The sequence below is a fragment of the Salmo trutta genome, chromosome 24 (assembly GCF_901001165.1).
Source record: "Salmo trutta chromosome 24, fSalTru1.1, whole genome shotgun sequence".
NCBI classification, from domain to species: Eukaryota; Metazoa; Chordata; class Actinopteri; order Salmoniformes; family Salmonidae; genus Salmo; species Salmo trutta.
Genome location: NC_042980.1, coordinates 43,153,145 through 43,169,287, shown reverse-complemented (window position 1 = coordinate 43,169,287; position 16,143 = coordinate 43,153,145). Strand labels below are relative to the sequence as shown.

The following is a 16,143-nucleotide window of genomic DNA, read 5'->3' as shown; positions in this document are numbered from 1 at the left end:
TGCCTGAGGTTAGGCTGAGATGACTGAGGTTAGGCTGAGATGACTGAGGTTAGGCTGGGATGACTGAGGTTAGGCTGGGATGACGGATGACTGAGGTTAGGCTGAGATGACTGAGGTTAGGCTGGGATGACTGAGGTTAGGCTAGGATGACTGAGGTTAGGCTGGGATGACTGAGGTTAGGCTGAGATGACTGAGGTTAGGCTGAGATGACTGAGGTTAGGCTGGGATGACTGAGGTTAGGCTGGGATGACTGAGGTTAGGCTGGGATGACTGAGGTTAGGCTGGGATGACGGATGACTGAGGTTAGGCTGGGATGACGGATGACTGAGGTTAGGCTGGGATGACGATGACTGAGGTTAGGCTGGGATGACTGAGGTTAGGCTGAGATGACTGAGGTTAGGCTGGGATGACTGAGGTTAGGCTGGGATGACTGAGGTTAGGCTGGGATGACTGAGGTTAGGCTGGGATGACTGAGGTTAGGCTGGGATGACTGAGGTTAGGCTGGGATGACTGAGGTTAGGCTGGGATGACTGAGGTTAGGCTGGGATGACTGAGGTTAGGCTGGGATGACTGAGGTTAGGCTGGGATGACTGAGGTTAGGCTGGGATGACTGAGGTTAGGCTGGGATGACTGAGGTTAGGCTGAGATGACTGAGGTTAGGCTGGGATGACTGAGGTTAGGCTGGGATGACTGAGGTTAGGCTGGGATGACTGAGGTTAGGCTGGGATGACTGAGGTTAGGCTGAGATGACTGAGGTTAGGCTGGGATGACTGAGGTTAGGCTGGGATGACTGAGGTTAGGCTGAGATGACTGAGGTTAGGCTGGGATGACTGAGGTTAGGCTGCGATGACTGAGGTTAGGCTGGGATGACTGAGGTTAGGCTGCGATGACTGAGGTTAGGCTGGGATGACTGAGGTTAGGCTGGGATGACTGAGGTTAGGCTGGGATGACGGATGACTGAGGTTAGGCTGGGATGACGGATGACTGAGGTTAGGCTGGGATGACTGAGGTTAGGCTGAGATGACTGAGGTTAGGCTGGGATGACTGAGGTTAGGCTGGGATGACTGAGGTTAGGCTGGGATGACTGAGGTTAGGCTGGGATGACTGAGGTTAGGCTGGGATGACTGAGGTTAGGCTGGGATGACTGAGGTTAGGCTGGGATGACTGAGGTTAGGCTGGGATGACTGAGGTTAGGCTGGGATGACTGAGGTTAGGCTGGGATGACTGAGGTTAGGCTGGGATGACTGAGGTTAGGCTGGGATGACTGAGGTTAGGCTGAGATGACTGAGGTTAGGCTGGGATGACTGAGGTTAGGCTGGGATGACTGAGGTTAGGCTGGGATGACTGAGGTTAGGCTGGGATGACTGAGGTTAGGCTGAGATGACTGAGGTTAGGCTGGGATGACTGAGGTTAGGCTGGGATGACTGAGGTTAGGCTGAGATGACTGAGGTTAGGCTGGGATGACTGAGGTTAGGCTGCGATGACTGAGGTTAGGCTGGGATGACTGAGGTTAGGCTGAGATGACTGAGGTTAGGCTGGGATGACTGAGGTTAGGCTGGGATGACTGAGGTTAGGCTGGGATGACTGAGGTTAGGCTGGGATGACTGAGGTTAGGCTGGGATGACTGAGGTTAGGCTAGGATGACCGAGCCACCTCTCAAGATTGATTTTGTTCTTTCCTTGACCGCCCAGGCGACAGAGTGAACTCACATTCCTGTGAACATTGTTGCAGGAGGCTGGGCAGCAGTTGGCAGTGCTGTTCAGTGGAGGCTGCTGATGGGAGGACGACTCATAATAATGGCCGGAACAGAGCCAATGGAATGACATCAAACACCTGGAAACCTTGTGTTTGATGTATTTGATACCATTCCACTGATTGAGCCTGTCCTTCCCAATTAAGGTGCCACCAACCTCCTGTGGTACAATTGTTGAAGCAGCCCCGGCTCTTTCAGGAGGAGGCTCCTACTGTATATTTTCCCCTCAGAGCTCGGCGGGTTGAAACAGCTGAGAATGCTTGCTCTAGTGAGCTCCACATAGCTCCAGTGAAACGGATCAAAGAGTCAACGGATGGCCCGGCCAGTGTGTGAGATAACGGAACCCAGCTGGACATGAACAAAGGTCTAGAGGACTCAGTGTCTATCCCACAGCCTCCAACTAAAAAGAGCCATGTTTATCTTCCACTGAAACATCAATATTATCACTGACTGTATGTAAGACACTTTTCTCAAATATGCTGTAGTGATAGAGAGAATTTGAGAATCCCTCAATATTGTCATTGTATGGTATGGCAAAGTGAAATGTCTCACCTTTTATACATACTTTCCGAGGCAGTGGATGCTGCTGAGAGGAGAACGGCTCATAATAATGGCTGGAACGGAGCAAATGGAATGGCATCAAACACATGCAAACCCGCTCCCACCATTACCATGAGCCCGTCCTCCCCAATTAAGGTGCCACCAACCTCCTGTGTTCTGCAGGTATTTTGAGACTAGGGCTGCACTATTGACATATGTAATATCCATATTACAAGATATCCATATCACATGCAATATTTTGAAACGTCACTCAGCAGTGTGTAATGTCCGTTTTTATAGTTTACTCGTTTGTTGTTTCTCTCCTCTAGCGGCTGCTTCCCACACACACCAAGCCCTGCCCCCTGTCACTCAAGCAGTACACTTCCTCTGCTGTTAGATCCAATATACGTTTGCATGCTGTTCTGTTAGGTCAAATGCAGTCAACACATTGTTCCAAACAAGAACGATGGTGCTCTCCCTTTTGCTCCTTAATATAAATCATTGTATTTCTATGATTCCAACAGTTCACCAAAGTGTTTTGATCTATATCGCAAGTCAAATTGCAAAAGCAGTATTTGGTTAACAAAAACAAATCGCTGTTGAAATGTTCTTCCCATTTTGTGCAGCCCTACTTGAGACATATTACTACATAAAATAAACATAGCTAATTCATGTGACTAATTAATGTAACTACCTTTGTCTTTACTCATCTCTTTGGCCAGTGAATCCAACTTCCTCCTGAGGGACTTCTTACGCTTTTGACCATCTAAGAAGACAAAAAAAAAAGAAAACACTTCATAACATTCTACCACATCTACTGCATTCTACCATACGTGTAACACGTAACTTCATGACTCAATATTGCATTACCATACACAAATGTTCTCATTTGTTCTCATCTCATCACAATCTGAAAGAAAGGCCTCAAAATATCCTTAAACAGACAACCCAAGCATAAATCATGTAATATTTAAAATGTGGAATATGAATCTTAATCCTAGTTTTCAATAGCACTGTTAAAGTCATATGTGACATTCCACAAAAAAACAGGGCTGGATATACTGTGTCCTGTCTTTCCTAACTCAATCCATATGTAGAAAGGGTGGTTCTAATGTCTGCTACTATTTCAGATGACATTTCATGTGTTTTTCCTACACTTGACTGTTTACTTTTCATGCTAGTATTTTCTAAAGTTTTAATGCTATAGTTACTGCGAGTGACTGTTGATGGCAGTGCATGTCTATAGGGTGCCTGTCCCATGTTAACCTAAAATAGTTAAGGCAGGAGCACATGAGGGAATGTAATCCAAGACAGAGCCTGGCTGACCAGAAACAGACCATGAGGTGAAGATAGACAACCTCACAGCACGACAAGACAGTTGAAATAAATAACTCCTACAGCTACATACCTTTAAGTTACTATCTTCTATACAAACAGTCATTAAATACACAGTTAAAACAGGGTTTTACAAATTGCTATCCATGCAAACGCTAAATACACAGGACATCCTATGTAAATACACAGAATAAACTAGAAATTATATATTACATTCAGTTTTGTTGTCAGTATCTGTTGTGTAACATTCAGACTTGTTGTGACAAGAATGTTTTCCAAGTAGCTTTGCTCATTGAATGGAGAGATCAGGAGATAGCGGATGTTAGATGGCCTCCAAGCCTGAATAGTAGAGTACCTTTGGGGATGGAGATCTGGCAGCCCAGGTTGTCGTCCTGGAGCAGCCTGCTGAAGGCCACTTCCTGCAGGCGGACTCTCTCCAGCTCTGAGAGGCTCTGGAGGGGCACAGGCTTCAGACGAACGCTCCGCCCTGACATGCTGTTCCACGTGAAGGCACCCTGTGGTGAGGAGACAGGACACACACACGTCAGAGAGGAAACAAGGGACACACACGCATACACACATCAGAGACATCTATCAGTACTGTTACTGTGGAGGTACCTGACTGGTCATACATTTGTAAAGCAACAGATATTTCTGCCTGACCTGACAGTTGAGAAACTGGAGCACATCAATCATTTGACAATTCCCATGATTACTAAAGATGAGATCCTCCAGAGAGTCAAGAAGCCAGTTGGTTTTAGCCTAATATGTGTTCAGATCTAGTTCGGTTTCTATTGTACAACAAATTATTTACGGAACATACAAATTCTTCTTTCTTTCAACTCTGTAAGTATGAACCAGAGTTCATGTGAATAATCTCCCTGACAACGGATCTCCCTGACGACGGATCTCCCTGACGACGGATCTCCCTGATGACGGATCTCCCTGACGACGGATCTCCCTGACGACAGATGGTTCTTTTGCCCACTAAGGGAAGAGAATGTAAAAACTGGGTCATGCCAACCACTCTAAAAGGAAACAGACTCATGTACTTTCCGCAAACTGAACAAACCTTTACAAGCGAGACACGAGCAAAACTAGAATTTAAAACACATTATCTCCCGACCTCCTGAATGAGAAGCTTGTAGGTAGCAACATAGGCCTAAGAGTATAAAGAGCCTGTTCTGTTAAGTGAAACCCATTTACTCAGCCATTACCAAATATGTCTCTCTCCCGTCATCTCCCCTGGTCTATAATGAGGTCACAGTCCATGGTTTCAAAAGGCCATCAATAAAAACCTAGTTGTTGTAATTTCCTCTCTGACTGGAGAACTTGGTGAATAACACAGCTGGATGGGCTGAAACTCCCACTGTGAGAGAGCTTGCCAAAGCACCATCCATGCTTAGGAATGTCAGACATTGAGCCCTGTGTTTCAAGCCTCATTACAGCCTCTCCCAGCTCTGGTTGGAGTGGTAAGTGCTGCTGACATACTGTAGGCCAACTCTCTCTGTCTAATGTTGAGATGGTGTTAAGTGTAAATTCATTATCGTCTGACAGTATCCAAGAACTATGACATGGAGAGAGTTCAACACTCATCCAGTCACCACCATGCGTGGAGAACATTCTATACAATACAACTTGACTAACATTTCAGGCTTGAGGAAACACACTGACTTACTTTTATAATGTAAATCCAAGACTAACAAAATAACAGTTAATGATCTATGATGAAAAGGACTCTGCTGAGTTAGTTAATAGGATGAACCCCTGTTGTGATCTACCAGACTAGGAAATCAGGAGTCCTCACTCGCAGCTGACAACCCTGACCTCGGAGCATCTCTCTAATAAATCCAGCCAGCAGATTAGACTTCCTTTGATCTTATATGAGCCATGCTCTGAATCGGCTTACGGGCTCATTATCAGGCTTTACCTACACTACTGAACAGTAGCTTACTCTCTCCTGTTGGGTGAGAAATGTCTTTAATTCACAAAGTCTAACTACTTAACTGAGTTAATATCACACACCTGATACTGAACCATGGACATACATGTACATCTAACAGCTTTGCTCAGGCATGCTCCACCTCTATGGCATTGGCTAACACCTCAACTGCAATCAGAGGTTCTGGGGATGGAGAGTAGAAATAGAACAGCATAGAATAGAATAACTTGTTTTTTTTCTGTTGAGGAAACCAACAAACATAGACACTAGGCGTACTTGGGAGATCTAACGGAGATATAAGGGAGATCCAACGGAGATCTAAGGGAGATCTAAGGGAGATCTAAAAGAGATCTAAGGGAGATCTAACAGGCATCTAGCGGAGCTCTAAGGGAGATTTAAGGGAGGTCTAAGGGAGATCTAACGGAGATCTAAGGGAGATTTAAGGGAGGTCTAAGGGAGATCTAACAGAGATCTAACGGAGATCTAAAGGAGATCTAAGGGAGATCTAACAGAGATCTAAGGGAGATCTAACGGAGATCTAAGGGAGATCTAAGGGAGATCTAACAGAGATCTAAGGGAGATCTAACGGAGATCTAAGGGAGATCTAAGGGAGATCTAACAGAGATCTAAGGGAGATCTAACGGAGATCTAAGGGAGATCTAAGGGAGATCTAACAGAGATCTAACGGAGATCTAATGGAGATCTAACAGAGATCTAACGGAGATCTAAGGGAGATCTAACAGAGATCTAAGGGAGATCTAACGGAGATCTAAGGGAGATCTAACAGAGATCTAACGGAGATCTAAGGGAGATCTAACAGAGATCTAAGGGAGATCTAACAGAGATCTTACGGAGATTTAACAGAGATCTAAGGGAGATCTAGGGGAGATCTAACAGAGATCTAACAGAGATCTAACGGAGATCTAACAGAGATCTAACAGAGATCAAAGGGAGATCTAACAGATCTAAGGGAGATCTAACGGAGATCTAAGGGAGATCTAAGGGAGATCAAAGGGAGATCTAACAGATTTAAGGGAGATCTAACGGAGATCTAACAGATCTAACGGAGATCTAAGGGAGATCTAAGGGAGATCTAACGGAGATCTAACAGAGATCTAATGGAGATCTAAGGGAGATCTAACAGAGATCTAAGGGAGCTCTAATGGAGATCTAACAGATCTAAGGGAGATCAAAGGGAGATCTAATGGAGATCTAACATAGATCTAACAGATCTAAGGGAGATCTAAGGGAGATCTAATGGAGATCTAACATAGATCTAAGGGAGATCTATCCATTCTACAGTATCAACCATGTTTCACAGCCTTGACGACCTCCTGACATTACAGTGTTTACCTCAGCTCATTGTGAGGGTTCCTCCCCTTGTAGGGTGTTGAATCATTGAGTCATTTTCCCCAGTCCTACCCTCCATCGGCTACACAAGTGACTGATACTGTGTAGTACTTCCTTCCCTAATCAACAAACAAAAGATTGTCTCTGTTGCGATTCTCTCCATGTTCTGTCCACTGGAGCCAAGATCTCTGCTGTAGCCAGAGAATGTGTTTAATCTCCCTTCTCTGCGTGCCAACCCATAAAGGCCAAACACACACACACACACACACACGTTTGGTGTTAATTATCCACAGCTGGGAGGCATCAACACCCAGTAATACCTCACAGCACGTTTACACAATGTGGGATTGAACACAGAGTAAATGGGATGATAAGTCTATCCAAACAATCCGGTTCATCAACATTACATCTTATCGTGTGGATACACGTGATATATTGTGAAGATTGTTGTCGGTTTTGCTGATATGAGAAAGTGGTCGAGAGGAAGGAAAATAATATACATTCTATTCTTCTTCTTCTATTATTTTTACAAATCAAACTCAGAGGTAAAGCTCAAAGTTAATAAAGGTACTGCCTCATACTGCTTATCGGTCCCTACTAGTTAATTGGCTTCCGAGTGGCACAGCGGGTTAGGGGAGGGTTTGGTAGGCCGTCATTGTATAACAAGAATTTGTTCTTAACTGACTTGCCTGATAAAATAATAATAAATAATAAATAATGGCTTGAGCAGGTGTCAGTCCGGGGTTGGGATACCGTCAGAAAGTCAAATAAAGCTGTCTATAAAACCCTTTCCAAGATTTAATACGTCTGGTAGGTAACTTAGCAACCATATAATGGTTTACTTTCCCCCTTGCAGTTTTACATATATTTACATAACAGGCTGTAGCATCTGTCCACACAATTACAGGGTATTTGTTTACAACCCACTCTGATTAAGATGAAAAGATAAGTGGGTTATGTACTGTATACATGGCAAGCAGTGGAGGCTGCTGAGGGGAGAATGGCTCATAATAATGTCTGGAACGGAGTAAATAGAATGGCATCAAACACATGGTGTATTTGAAACCATTCCACTGATTCCGCACCAGGCAATACCACGAGCCCGTCCTCCCCAATTAAGGTGCAAGTTACAAACTGAGAACCCATCAAACTGAAAACCCATCAAACTGAGAACCCATCAAACTGAGGGAACATCAAACTGAAAACCCATCGAACGGATAACCAATCAAACTGAGAACCCATCAAACTGAAAACCCATCAAACTGAGAATCCATCAAACTGAGGGAACATCAAACTGAGAACCCATCAAACTGAGAACCCATCAAACTGAGAACCCATCAAACTGAAAACCCATCAAACTGAGAATCCATCAAACTGAGAACCCATCAAACTGAGAATCCATCAAACTGAGAACCCATCGAACTGAGAATCCATCAAACTGAGAACCCATCAAACTGAAAACCCATCAAACTGAGAATCCATCAAACTGAGAACCCATCAAACTGAAAACCCATCAAACTGAGAACGCATCAAACTGAGAACCCATCAAACTGAAAACCCATCAAACTGAGAACCCATCAAACTGAGAACCCATCAAACTGAGAACCCATCAAACTGAGGGAACATCAAACGGAGGGAACATCAAACGGAGGGAACATCAAACTGAGGGAACCTCAAACTGAGAACCCATCAAACTGAGAACCCATCAAACAGAGGGAACATCTAGATGTGTGTGCGTTATAAAAGACTCATTTGTATATTACACCATATCCTATTCATATCAGCTTTAACGACAGCTGTCATCTGCTCAATCTGTTCAGATGTTCCTATCAGATCTCACTACATCAGACGAGACTGTGGGAGGAGTTATAGGATGACAGGCACATTGTAATGGCTGGAATGGAATTAATGGAACGGTATCAAACACATCAAACATATGGAAACCACCTGTTTGACTCCGTTCCATTTATTCCATTCCAGCCATTACAATGAGCCCTTCCTCCTATAGCTCCTCCCACCAGACTCCTCTGCAGTACATGCCATGGTTCACCGTCCTACTCAGATATTGTCCAGAAGCGCATGGTCCCATCGTCCTACTCAGATACAGTCTAGAAGGGCATGGTCCCACCGTCCTACTCAGACACAGTCTAGAAGGGCATGGTCCCACCGTCCTACTCAGACACAGTCCAGAAGGGCATGGTACCACCGTCCTACTCAGTCACAGTCTAGAAGGGCATGGTAGCACCGTCCTACTCAGATACGGTCTAGAAGGGTATGGTAGCACCATCCTACTCAGATACAGTCCAGAAGAGCATGGTACCACCGTCCTACTCAGACACAGTCCAGAAGAGCATGGTACCACCGTCCTACTCAGACACAGTCCAGAAGAGCATGGTACCACCGTCCTACTCAGACACAGTCCAGAAGGGCATGGTACCACCGTCCTACACAGTCACAGTCTAGAAGGGCATGGTACCACCGTCCTACTCAGACACAGTCCAGAAGAGCATGGTCCCACCGTCCTACTCAGATACAGTCTAGAAGGGCATGGTCCCACCGTCCTACTCAGACATAGTCTAGAAGGGCATGGTACCACCGTCCTACTCAGATACAGTCTAGAAGGGCATGGTCCCATCGTCCTACTCAGATGCAGTCTAGAAGGGCATGGTACCACCGTCCTACTCAGACACAGTCTAGAAGAGCATGGTCCCACCGTCCTACTCAGACATAGTCCAGAAGGGCATGGTCCCACCGTCCTACTCAGACACAGTCCAGAAGGGCATGGTCCCACCGTCCTACTCAGACACAGTCCAGAAGAGCATGGTCCCACCGTCCTACTCAGACATAGTCCAGAAGGGCATGGTCCCACCGTCCTACTCAGATACAGTCTAGAAGGGCATGGTCCCACCGTCCTACTCAGACATAGTCTAGAAGGGCATGGTACCACCGTCCTACTCAGATACAGTCTAGAAGGGCATGGTCCCATCGTCCTACTCAGATGCAGTCTAGAAGGGCATGGTACCACCGTCCTACTCAGATACAGTCCAGAAGGGCATGGTACCACCGTCCTACTCAGATACAGTCTAGAAGGGCATGGTCCCATCGTCCTACTCAGACACAGTCTAGAAGGGCATGGTACCACTGTCCTACTCAGACATAGTCCAGAAGGGCATGGTACCACTGTCCTACTCAGGCACAGTCCAGAAGGGCATGGTCCCACCGTCCTACTCAGACACAGTCCAGAAGAGCATGGTCCCACCGTCCTACTCAGACACAGTCCAGAAGAGCATGGTCCCACCGTCCTACTTAGACATAGTCCAGAAGGGCATGGTCCCACCGTCCTACTCAGATACAGTCTAGAAGGGCATGGTCCCATCGTCCTACTCAGATGCAGTCTAGAAGGGCATGGTACCACCGTCCTACTCAGACACAGTCTAGAAGAGCATGGTCCCACCGTCCTACTCAGATACGGTCTAGAAGGGTATGGTCCTCACATTGACAACTACAGACATGTGGACTAGACTCTCACATTACCCCACCACCCATAAAGCATGTCTCGTTTAAATGTTTAGTGTGACAGCAATCTTGGATAAGGTTGCAAAGGGAGGGTATACTTACTGGAAACGTTCTAAATTTACCAGGGTCACTAGATGTCTTGTGATAGATTACATAAAATCCTTGAAAGATACCAACATTTGTTTAGTTTACTGTTAAACTTAGAAAGTTTCCAGTAATATCCCCTCCCTTTACAAGGTGTCTCTAATTATCTCTGGCCCTCTGTGGGCCTTATCACATTTAAGATATATGAAATAATTAAATAAGATGATAAATCAAATAAGATGACAAAACTGTAAAACATTCTCCTAAATATAAATATCAACTAAGTGAATAACATTGATGTTTAATATGAGAGTTTCAGCATTAAATATCCTATATATATATTTTTTTTTTTACAATGTCAATACGATGGCTGTCAATGTCTTGACGTCAAACTGGTGGCAGTTATGAAAAAAGTCAATAGTTGGACTTGTTGCAGAGGTAATTGAAAATAAAGACATTGTTGATTAGATGCTTTTTTCATTAATTAGGCTATTTTCTCTTGAACCATATGGTCTATCTACTAGAAACTAATGGACAATATGGACAGATTTATAAACAACGAATACTATACCGTATATGAATATTTAAAAAGCCAAAAAACGTTATTCAAGCATAATTTACCAAAGTTATGACAGCTTGCCATAGAATTTTTGTTAATTAACAAAATTACTGAAGATTACGGTAACTTTGGTAAATTAGCTGTAGCTTAGCAACCCTAGTCTTGGTAATGAAATGTTTACTATGACCATGTGTGTGTGTGTCAACAACAACAACAACACCAGCATGCAGTGGCTGAGATAGGAGAGCAAGCAGAGGGATGATGATCAGTATAAAATCACTAAGCACATGAGAGAATTTCACTTGAGTGGTCAACTCTAATGTCTAATACAATTTATCTTTAGGTTATGATTGTATGCGTGAGTAGGATGGTACCTAATCGTATCACAGTGGATATAAAAGAGCATTCTATGAAATGTATCAGTCACTTTTCCCTGAACAGCTTGAAAGACATCATGTCACTCTGACTGTGCATTCTTTCACACTAAAAGGAGCGACCTGGTTTTGAAAAGATTGAATGTGTCATTAAAGGGGAATGTTGTTAGTCATACTAACACTGAGTTCAATCTCATCTTAAACATGATATGTGAAAACATTATGCAACTCAGTGGTGTTTTCTGTCCAATTACAGGTGAGAGGAGCTGCCCTGCTCACCCCAGAGGATGAAAGAACATTACCAAAGGTGTCATACAGTACTGTACAGTATAAAACCATATGGTATGCAACACATAGCCATAAACCGCCACGTGTGTGAGTAGGGATGCTTATTCCTGTTACTAACAGTTCTGATAGTTAATAACATAAAACAGAATGGATTTCCATTCAGTTCCATGAAATAGTACTTAAATTCATCATATACTGTAATACTGTAGCATGCTATGTGAGAGAGTTGCCACAATGTGCATGTCCTTCAGTGGTCCGTCCCCGATGCAATTAAAAAAAGAGAAAGTGTTAGCCATCATTCAGTGAAGTACAATGAGCGGAAATGAGCAAGGTAAACACAAAGTAGTGAGACTGACAGCTCAGAATACAGCCATTAACCACACTTGAGATAGGTATGTTGGGTGATGAATATTCCTCCCTGTTCAGGAAGCCATTGAATGGAACATTTCACTAGTCCTGTTCTCTACAAAGACTTCAAACTGCGGCTTGACTAATTTTAGAAACAAATACCGAAAACAAAGTAAAGCTGGTGCTCATTTCCCAAAACCTCTACAACAAGCCCAACACTAATATGATTAACTCAGAAAGTGGAAGAGACAGCCACCTTCCCAATCTGAACTAAACAGGATTCTGCACGCTGATCAATATTTATGACTGCACCTCAATGAGGTTAGTTTCAGGTTGGTTGAATGTTCATTGACTTTCTGATGTCTGGGAAGTTCACAACCTGCCCACACAGCAACCATTTATCTAGATCGAGGGGAAACACACCCACGATTTGTTATTTCCAATCTGATGAGGAGATGATAGATAGGGCATAGTAATAACAGCTTCAGTGGGACCAAAGATAACTAAAGGAAGCTAGATTTTTGGCATATTCAAAACAATACCATAGGATTTTTTTATAGACATTGTGAACCAAAACAGCCTGCAATGATTCATATTATTGAGCTTTTACTAATATAGTGTTGTTGGAATAATGGTGTAAAACAGTTTATCATACTTCATACAGTACTTCTTGCTTTTAAGCAAAAGGTCAAATATTATTCAGCTACAAGGAGACTCCACAATAATGTGTTATCCTTCACACTACATGAAGCACAAGGTCAGATGCACATATTTTCAAGGATAATTAATACAAAACTTTACTTAAAAGTGACCATGTAAGTTGCAGTATAATTTCCCTCCTACAGTTTTTACACAAATCACTGAGGTCCAATAAGATTCATAAAAAATATGGCTTTAGCTCAATGGGCTTCTTACATGTATTTGTTTAGTTTTTACATTTGAGTCATTTAGCAGACGTTCTTATCCAGAGCGACTTACAGCAGCAATAAGGGTTAAGTGCCTTGCTCAAGGGCAAATTGACAGATTTTTCACCAAGTCGTCTCAGGGATTCGACCCAGCAACCTTTCGGTTAACTGCTAGGGTACCTACAGCCAAAGTCATATTGATAACCCTGGTTCGAAACCAGGTCAGTAACATCTGCAATCAGAAAAATCTAAAGCATGGCACAGCTCCAGACTTCACTGAAAGCACTATAGCAGGGATCATCAACTTCACTGTACAAAAATATAAACACAACATGTGTTTGTCCCATGTTTCATGAGCTGAAATAAAAGATCCCAGAAATGTTCTGTATGCACAAAAAGCTTATTTCTCTCAAATTTGGCACACAAATTTGTTTCCATCCCTGTTAGTGAGCATTTCTCTTTTGCCAAGATATTCCATCCACCTGACAGGTGTGGCATATTAAGAAGCTGATTAAACAGCATGATCCTTACACAGGCACACTTTGTGCTGGGGACAAGGCCACTCTTAAATTTGCAGTTTTGTTACAAAACACAATGCCACAGATGTCTCAAGTTTTGAGGGAGCATGCAATTGTCATGCTGACTGCAAGAATGTCCTCCAGAGCTGTTGCCAGAGAAAGTAATGTTAATTTCTCTACCATAAGCCACCTCCACCATCGTTTTAGAGAATTTGGCAGTACGTCCAACCGGCCTCACAACCGCAGACCACGTTTAGCCACGCCAGCCCAGGACTGACACATCTGGCTTCGTCACCTGCGGGATCGTCTGAGACCAGCCACCCAGGCAGCTGATTAAACTGAGGAGTATTTATGTCCGTAATAAAGGCATTTTGTGGGAAAAAACTCATTCTGATTTGCTGGGCCTGGCTCCCCAGTGGTTGGGCCTATGCCCTCCCAGGCCCACCCATGGCTGCACCCCTACCAAGTCATGTGAAATCCATAGATTAGGCCCTAAATAATTCATTTAAATTGACTGATATCCTTATATGAACTGTAAAATCGTTTAACATAATTACAAATATTTTGTAGATAGAAAATTGACCGCAAGAAGCCCAAACAGATACAGTGGGGGAAAAAAGTATTTGATCCCCTGCTGATTTTGTACGTTTGCCCACTGATAAAGAAAGGATCAGTCTATAATTTTAATGGTAGGTTTATTTGAACAGTGAGAGACAGAATAACAACAAAAATATCCAGAAAAATGCATGTCAAAAATGTTATAAATTGATTTGCATTTTAATGAGGGAAATAAGTATTTGACCCCCTCTCAATCAGAAAGATTTCTGGCTCCCAGGTGTCTTTTATACAGGTAACGAGCTGAGATTAGGAGCACACTCTTAAAGGGAGTGCTCCTAACCGCAGCTTGTTACCTGTAAAAAAGACACCTCTCCACAGAAGCAATCAATCAATCAGATTCCAAACTCTCCACCATGGCCAAGACCAAAGAGCTCTCCAAGGATGTCAGGAACAAGATTGTAGACCTACACAAGGCTGGAATGGGCTATAAGACCATCGCCAAGCAGCTTGGTGAGAAGGTGACAACATTTGGTGCGATTATTCGCAAATGGAAGAAACACAAAAGAACTGTCAATCTCCCTCGGCCTGGGGCTCCATGCAAGATCTTACCTCGTGGGGTTGCAATGATCATGAGAACAGTGAGGAATCAGCCCAGAACTACACGGGAGGTTCTTGTCAATGATCAAGGCAGCTGGGACCATTGTCACCAAGAAAACAATTGGTAACACACTACGCCATGAAGGACGGAAATCCTGCAGCGCACACAAGGTCCCCCTGCTCAAGAATACATATACATGCCCGTCTGAAGTTTGCCAATAAACATCTGAATGATTCAGAGGACAACTGGTGAAAGTGTTGTGGTCAGATGAGACCAAAATGGAGCTCTTTGGCATCAACTCAACTCGCCGTGTTTGGAGGAGGAGGAATGCTGCCTATGACCCCAAGAACACCATCTCCACCGTCAAACATGGAGGTGGAAACATTTTGCTTTGGGGGTGTTTTTCTGCTAAGGGGACAGGACAACTTCACCGCATCAAAGGGACGATGGACGGGGCCACGTACCGTCAAATCTTGGGTAAGAACATCCTTACCTCAGCCAGGGCATTGAAAATGGGTCGTGGATGGGCATTCCAGCATGACAATGACCCAAAACACACGGCCAAGGCAACAAAGGAGTGGCTCAAGAAGAAGCACATTAAGGTCCTGGAGTGGCCTAGCCAGTCTCCAGACCTTAATCCCATAGAAAATCTGTGGAGGGAGCTGAAGGTTCGAGTTGCCAAACGTCAGCCTCGAAACCTTAATGAATTGGAGAAGATCTGCAAAGAGGAGTGGGACAAAATCCTTCCTGAGATGTGTGCAAACCTGGTGGCCAACTACAAGAAACGTCTGACCTCTGTGATTGCGAACAAGGGTTTTGCAACCAAGTACTAAGTCATGTTTTGCAGAAGGGTCAAATACTTATTTCCCTCATTAAAATGCAAATCATTTTATAAAATTTTTGACATGCGTTTTTCTGGATTTTTTTGTTGTTATTCTTTCTCTCACTGTTTAAATAAACCTACCATTATAGACTGATCATTTATTTGTCAGTGGGCAAACGTACAAAATCAGCAGGGGATCAAATACTTTTTTCCCCCACTGTATAATATTTGACTAAAACATCATTTTAAACCTTGCTTACATTGTATACTATCGCATATACACTATATATACAAAAGTATGTGGACACCCCTTCAAATTAGTGGATTCAGCTATTTTAGCCACACCCGTTGCTGACAGTTGTATAAAATCAAGCACATAGCCATGCAATCTCCAGAGAGAAACATTGGCAGTACGAAGAGCTCAGTGACTTTCAACGTGGCACCATCATAGGATGCCACCTTTCTGCTATGCGGACAATACACAGCTGGACATTTCGATGAAACATGGTGAAGCCCCAAAATTGCCCTCCCTGGAAGCCTGTGTTTCAGACATAAGGAAGTGGATGGCGGGCACATTTTTTACTTTTAAACTCAGACAAAACAGAGATGTTAGTTCTAGCTCCCAAGAAACAAAGAGATCTTCAGTTGGATC

The 16,143-nt window shown here is 43.7% G+C and overlaps 1 protein-coding gene across 2 annotated transcripts in view; it reads right to left on the bottom strand.

The window, feature by feature from the left end:
• LOC115161351 (rho GTPase-activating protein 6-like) overlaps positions 1-16,143 on the bottom strand; it is a 74,543-nt gene that overhangs the window by 21,878 nt on the left and 36,522 nt on the right. For both annotated transcript variants that reach the window (XM_029712269.1, XM_029712270.1), the window contains exons 2-3: positions 3,984-4,143; positions 2,988-3,059 (exon numbers count right to left, since the gene is read on the bottom strand). In XM_029712269.1, coding sequence (XP_029568129.1) covers positions 2,988-3,059; positions 3,984-4,143 — 232 coding nt within the window. The remainder of the gene's footprint in view (positions 1-2,987; positions 3,060-3,983; positions 4,144-16,143) is intronic.